The sequence below is a fragment of the Phocoena sinus genome, chromosome X (genome assembly GCF_008692025.1).
Source record: "Phocoena sinus isolate mPhoSin1 chromosome X, mPhoSin1.pri, whole genome shotgun sequence".
Lineage (NCBI taxonomy): Eukaryota > Metazoa > Chordata > Mammalia > Artiodactyla > Phocoenidae > Phocoena > Phocoena sinus.
In genome coordinates, this window is record NC_045784.1 from 45,068,796 (window position 1) to 45,076,297 (window position 7,502).

At 44.5% G+C, this 7,502-nt stretch overlaps 1 protein-coding gene across 1 annotated transcript; it reads left to right on the top strand.

Annotated features, from left to right (window-relative positions):
* The first annotated feature begins 271 nt into the window (after window positions 1-271).
* Window positions 272-6,769, top strand: BMP15 (bone morphogenetic protein 15). The gene is made up of 2 exons (XM_032619927.1): window positions 272-673; window positions 4,701-6,769. The coding sequence occupies exons 1-2, from the start codon at window positions 346-348 to the stop codon at window positions 5,555-5,557; spliced, it is 1,185 nt and encodes a 394-aa protein (XP_032475818.1). The 5' UTR covers window positions 272-345; the 3' UTR covers window positions 5,558-6,769.
* Window positions 6,770-7,502: the final 733 nt, after the last annotated feature.

Here is a 7,502-nt window from a genome sequence, read left to right on the forward strand (position 1 = left end):
TTCATCCTAGTGGATAAGGTAAGGGAGCAGGTCCTGGGATGGACCTCTCCTTTTAAGTGCTATCTTGTTCCTGGCCCTGGAGAGCAGGAGGGGCATGTTGCCTTGTCCCTCCTGCGTTTCTGTTTGTTTTGATGCAAAGAGGACAATTTAGAAGACCTCCTTTTGGTCAAGGAGATCCTCCTAGAGGAAGCAACATAGGACCTGCCTGCCTGCCTTTCATTTTTTCTTGCCCTATCCTTTGTGGTAGTGGAGCCTGGATGCTATTACCTGTGTGAAAGGAAAGGGTCAGAGTGGCATCCTTTGGGCTTGTGCTGGAAAGTGTTGCTGAACACCAAGCCTTTCAAGATGGTCCTCCTGAGCATCCTTAGAATCCTTCTTCTTTGGGGACTGGTGTTTTTTATGGAACACGGGGTCCAAATGACACAGGTAGGGCAGCCTTCTGTTGCCCTCCTGCCTGAGGACCCTACCTTGCCCCTGATTCGGGAGCTGCTAGAAGAAGCCCCTGGCAAGCAGCAGAGGAAGCCACGGGTCCTAGGGCCTCCCTTGCAGTATATGCTGGAATTGTACCAGCATTCAGCTGATGAGAGTGGGCACCCTAGGGAGAACCGCACCATTGGGGCCACCATGGTGAGGCTGGTGAGGCCGTTGGGTAATGTAGCAAGACCTCTCAGAGGTGAGTTATCATACCATATTGTCCTGGAGGGGAGAAAAATGGGGAAGAAGAGTGTAGAGAAAAGGGGATCTGCGAGTTTACTGTCAGGCTTCATTGCCTGGAAGGTGGTTTTCTCAGGCTTGGTTTCCAAAAGATGGAAAACTTGGGAGAAGCTGGCTCCAAGCCTGCTTCCCTTCAGGGGCCCAATTTAAGAGCAGATTGCCTTGGGGCCTACCTGAGGAAGCTCTCCCAGGCCCCAGGGCAACTGAGCAATGTGTCAGCTCCTATCTTTCAAAGAAAGTCTTAATGCTTGTTATATCACTGAAAGCTATAATTGAGAAATAGCCATATACATTCCTGTGCAGGGTTGTTTGTGTTGTTTTATTCTTAGAAGGCAAAGGGTACAGGATGCTGAAGTGGGGAAATTTACAAGGCCCCAGAAAGGACAGGAACAGGCTCACATCTGAGAGTCTGTATACCTGGCTCCCTGAGCATCTGCTATCGTATTTAATCCTTAATGACAGCTACTCTCATTAGCTGTCCTGGAGCACTTAGCCTAATTTTTAAAGATAAAAGTAAAACACAGAGAGAAGTTAAATAACTTGCAGAGGTCACAAGGACAGTGGGTGGCATAGACAGGATTTGAGTTCAAGTCTGTCTGTCCGTAACTACTTGTGTTTGAATGTGGTACCCTGATATCCTGGTACACCAGTTTTTCTATTCAGACTGTGGTTGCTACTTCAGGTTTTTGGTACCAAATGTATTTTGGAGTTTTCTTTGTTCCCATTATGGTTGCTTCTGCTTTAAACATCTGCATTAGACATTGTTCCAGGGCAGCAGTGGGCTCCTGCAGTGTGGGGCTCTCAGTGAAATGCAGAAAGCCATCATTCAGGGAAATCTTGGGAACCTGGTGAGATCAATCTTAAGCCTTTGCTAGTCTCAGCGATTACAACAGACATGATTTATCCTCCTTCCCTCCAAGTAAAACAACTACCAATTCCCTAAACTAACCTTTAGTGTGAGCTTATCATGTGCCAGGCATTGGGCAAAGTACTTTGCAAACATTATTTTCATTAATCCTCCTCACTATCATACAGGGTAGATACCATGAACATACCCATTTTATAGATGAAGAAACTGAGGCTCAATGTAACACAGCTAGTAATTAACAGAGCTGGGTTTCTAACCCAGGGTTTCAGGCTCCAGAGCCTGTGCTTTTAATTACCCTGTTGTGCTGACTGCTTAACAGATTTTAACTGAGCACCAAGCACTGTGTTTGGGTTGGGTATAAAGAGGCAAACAACCACTTCCCTGACCTCCAGGAGCCCCCACTATGGTAGAATAGATAGATAAGTAATCACACAATGGTGGTGCAGTGTGGCAAATGCTTTGAAAAGGATAAGCAGTAGGGCTCCCGGGACTCCAAAGAAGAAATAGGTTGCTGCTTAGTGCAAGGAGAGGGAAGCAGTGAGACAGTTGGAAGACCTCACTGAGGAGGTGGCATTTGAGCTGGACTTTTGCGTAAGGAGTAAAGAGATAATGCATACAAGGAGGGGAATGCATTCTGATTAAGGAAAAAGAAGATAACTTGGTGTGGGTGGAGATTTACTCAACAAATATTTATTTGGCAACTGCTAAGTGCTAGACATTGTACTAGGTGGCGGGAATATGATCAAGATAGGCATGGTTCTCATGGGTGAGACAAGTAAGTAAACACAGATAGTTGTAAATTGTGGTAAATGCTATCAAAGAATGAAATAGGTGGTTTTGATAGAGAATAGCAAAGAGATCTTCCCTTTGCATGGGATCCTCAGGGAAGGCATCTTTGAAGAGGTGATATTTGAGCTGAGGTCTGTAAGATAAGAAGCTCTGCATGAGAAGGGGAGCGAGAAGGAGAAGTCTGATCTAGGCAGAGGGAACAACATGTGCAAAGACCTAAAGGGTGGAAAGAAGCTTGTCCAACTTGAAGAACAGAAGGAAGATCAGGATGGTTGGAACCTAGTGAGACTGTGGAGAGCAATGGGATATGAGACTCAGAGGTCATTACAAGGGATCTGGGTTTCATTCCCAAGTGCAACTGGGAGCTGCACAAATCAATTCTGTACAGATGATATGAGGCTAGAAAGGAAGATGCCTAGAATTAGGCCAGTACCCTGGTGTGACTGTGGGACATACCGGCATCTAGGGACTCTGGAAAGGATCCAGAAATGGATGACAAGAGAGCTGGGCCTGATCTTTCCATCAGGAGATGACCCAGCTGAATCGAGCTTGCCTGGAGAGATATTCCAGGTTCAATCACACAGGATGTGTGAGTCAGCCATTTCCCTGAAAAGTTCTGAGCAGACCCTTCTTGGCTCTGATCCTTAGCAACCCCACCCTGCTTCAGGAAATATGTGATGTCAGGGTCTGAAAGGAAAGGGCAGTTCCTCACCAGACAGCCTGTTAGAGCCTGGGTTTGGATTCCTTTTCAGGCAGGGTGGGGCAGATGTATGCGTGGGTCTCTTGGAAAGATTATTGTAGGATGGGAGTATGGAGTAATTTGAGAAAGCAAATACAAGCCTGGCTTGGGCCTTGTCTGAATGATATCTAAGTGCCCCAAACTTGAGGGTGTATTAAGCATGAGTTGGAACATGAACTTAAAAAAAAATCCTGATGTGTGATTTCACTCATATGTGGAATATAAAAAAACAAAACAAATGAACAACAAAAAATAAAAACAAACTCAGATAGAGAGATTAGATTAATGGTTACCACCAGGGAAAGGGGGTGGGGGGTGAGTGGGTGAAATAGGTGAAGGGAGTCAACTGTGTGATAACAGATGATGATAACTAGGCTTGTGATTGTGATAACACTGTAGTGTACACAGATGTTGAATTATGATGCTTTACACCTGAAACTTATATAATACATAATATTTTAAAAAATCCTGATGAATCAAAACATTAAAGAGTTTCTATATTGAACGTCCCAGGCCTACTGAAGAATTCCAGGCTCCTGGATTCAGTGGAGAAGGAAGGTTAGGTGAATAATATGTAAATTAACATGGGAATGTTTACTGATGTGTGAAGATGACAGGCTTTTTCTTGCTGTGCGTGGTTTTTGTAATTGTTGCTCTTGACATTTGCCAGGAGAGGGCGCAGAAGGTCAGAGCACTGCAGGCCCAGCTTTCCAACACTTTGGCCACTGGGTGTCAGCATCACAGTTTAGATTAAAACTCTTAATCACTAAGGCATATAGCTTCTAAGTAGACTCTTAGTTAACGAAATATTTACATGAACAGGGCCTTGTTGAAAATGGTATTTACAATGAATGGGGTAAATGAAGAATCATTTCCAGTAAGGAATGGAAAAGGGAGAGACTGAGGGTTAAGGGGGAAACGGCCCAAGAAGGGAATAGCTGCTCAAGAAGAAATTCAAATAGAAGGCAGAAACGGTAAATACCTGCCCCCACTAGGAGTGGATAGACAAAATTATTTTGTGCCATCTCAGCCCCGGATTTGAAGTGATGGCGGACCATAGCCCCCAGTATTGGACTGTCACCCTAAAGCTGCATCTGTATAGTGATATAGCATGAGGATTTGTTATTCATGTGTGTCTCAATGACCCTCCTTATTGGTCACCTTTAATAGTCAGCTAATAATACATACAATATATATACACAATTCTGCATTTGAGGTGTTTTTCTCAGCCTGGTGCTGTGAGTGATCTAAAAGTTAGACACAATTTGTCTTAAGGGAAAAATACTTGGGCTCAAATCTTTATTCTAACACACTGGCTGTGTGTCCTCTGGCATAGCTTCTCTGAGCTTCAATTTCCTTGTCTACAAAATGGGGAAAATAACTATCTCATAAGGCTCTTGCGGATTCAAGAGTTAATGTATGTAAAGCATCTAATACATTAGTAAGTGCTCAATAGATGATAGTTATTATTATGATCTTGAATTCATTTTAGGGCTGCTTGTCAGTTTGCACTGAGCAGGTTTTTGAGCGAGACTCAGGCTAGGAGGTAAGAAGCTAATGCTCTGCTCTTGTTCCCTCTTACTGATGCAGGCCCCTGGCACAAACAGACCCTGGACTTTCCTCTGAGACCAAACTGGGTAGCATACCAACTAGTCAGAGCCACTGTGGTTTACCGCCATCAACTTCACCTAGCTCACTCCCACCTCTCCTGCCATGTGGAGCCCTGGGTCCAGAAAAGCCCAACCGATCACTTTCCTTCTTCAGGAAGTGGCTCCTCAAAGCCTTCCCTACTGCCCGAAGCTTGGACAGAGATGGATATCACGCAACATGTTGGGCAAAATCTCTGGAATCACAAGGGGCACAGGGTTCTACGACTCCGCTTCCTGTGTCAGCAGCCAAGAGGTAGTGAGGTTCTTGAGCTCCAGTGGCATGGCACTTCATCCCTGGACACTGCTTTCTTGTTACTCTATTTCAATGACACTCAGAGTGTTCAGAAGGCCAAACTTCTCCCAAGAGGCCTGGAAGAGTTTACGGAAATAGATCCTTCTCTTCTCTTGCGGAGGGCTCGTCAAGCAGGCAGTATCGCATCTGAGGTTCCTGGCCGCTCCAGGGAGCGTGATGGGCCTGAAAGTAACCAGTGTTCCCTCCACCCTTTCCAAGTCAGCTTCCAGCAGCTGGGCTGGGATCACTGGATCATTGCTCCCCATCTCTATACTCCAAACTATTGTAAGGGAGTCTGCCCTCGGGTACTACACTATGGTCTCAATTCTCCCAATCATGCCATCATCCAGAACCTTGTCAATGAGCTGGTGGACCAGAGCGTCCCTCAGCCCTCCTGTGTCCCTTATAAGTATGTTCCCATTAGCATTCTTCTGATTGAAGCAAATGGGAGTATCCTGTACAAGGAATATGAGGATATGATTGCCCAGTCCTGCACGTGCAGGTGATAGCAAAAGTACAGCTAGCTCAGGTTTGCCTGAGAAATTAGAAAAGGGTTTAAAATAAACTAATATTAATGTTAAAGCTGCAAGTGATGCTCTACCCAATCTATAGGTTCTATTCCTTGCCTTCAGTGTTGTTACTTAAGTCTCTTCCCCTACTTTACTTTATAAAAATAGTTCTGATATCAAACATCAGTATGTTTTGACCATTAGTCAGAGCCCTTAATGTTTAAGATCTTCCTTTGGAGAGGCCCTCTCTATTTTCTTGTCTTTTCTTTATTGTGACTTTGTCAAACGTCACCAGTTCATGATGGTAGAACTTTAGGAATTGTACCGCCAAGTCCTGGGAAAGGTGGAATCGTCCTAGAGTCCATCTTCTGAGGATCTAGAAGATTTGGGGTGAAGAAAGCAACTTGAGATTTTATACTCCTCTTCCTTGCCTTCTGAATCCTAGAAACTAGTACCATATCGGAAAGACTGCCTGCTTCTGTATTTGGATTTCCCTCTAAATCTAAAACCGTTTCTCAGATGGACTAGAAAACTTTTAGGCAATAATCTCCATAAAAATCTTTTGAGGGGAACAGAAGGAAGGGAATCTTTTTCTAAGCCATCAGGGCTTTTCCTCTCAGGCTCTGAACCTGGGGGAAATACCTGGGTTTCCTTTATACCCTGGGGTGAGGAGAGCAGTCTTTAATAAGGCCAGTAGGGAAATGTGTATGGAGCTGAGATGACAGTCACTTCAAAATCGCCTGTCTACAGTGAAGAGATGAAGAGCTGTCATTGCTGATTAGGATTATGTATGGGGGAGTCGTTTTAAACTTTCTATGGAACAATAGATTTCACAGGGTATTTTCTCATTTTAGGTAACCCTTAAACACCTGATAATGATCCCACAAAGAAAGCTCCCTGGTGGCTAGGAGGCTGGGACTTGGCCTGGTTAGAAGTGGAGGGGGTAGAAGGCTGCAGTTAGGAAGCTTAAAAGGGCTGTGGGGGAAGGGTGAAATGTGATGAGGCCTGGGGCCAACTTCATTCTGAGCTTGCCTGTTTGTGTGTTCAGCTGGGCTCCGGGCATGGGTCTCTGGGGGAGATGGGCTTGCTGTATTGGGAGGCATGGAACTCTGCCTTGAACTAAATGATGCTTGCAGTGTGACTCTTTCCTACTCTTGTGCTGTATTGAAATGATGGGGACTGGGCTGTGTTGCAAATAAATCATTTGTTGTTGTTAAAGAAAATCTTGAATGTTTTGGGGATTGGGAGAGAGTGGGTGGAAGGGATTTATTTCATTTGTTCCCTTTAGCTATGGCCAGGAACTCAACCCTAATCCCCCAGGGTGAGGCTGGAGGCGCCAATGAAGTTCTCTCTTAAGGCAGCACTGCTAGCAATCAGCCCTCACCAAAGGGCCCCTCTGAGGAAGCCCAGTAAGGCATTTCCCCTGCCCAACTGTTCCTTGACTTGTCTTATGGTAATTATCAGTGGAACGGTACTGATTTAGGGTGGCCTCATATATTTGCCAAATGTAAATCCCTATCTCTTTATCCCCTATCCATTGTAGATTAACTCATTTTTACCACCCCCTTAAATTGGTTCCAGCTAAGCTAAATATCTTACATGTCTATAAATATACAAATTTTATTCTACTGCCTGAGGAGCTATTCCTTAGCATCCTTTTGTCCATCTATCTTCTTTACTGTATCTTTAGGAATGGGCTCAGGCATTTCTCTTCATCTTAATGCCCCCATAATACCCCAGACTCAGGTAGGATCTCCCTCTCTGTGCTCACAGCATTATTTGCTTTCCTTTAACACACTCTAGTGTAACTGTCTTTGTTGACAAAAGATGGAGCTCATTTTGAGAGTTTCAACTGTGTTTTATCCATTTCCATATTATTGGAGCCTGGCACATAGTAGGTCCTTGATGGATACAAACATAGGACAGTCACACTATTTTTTTT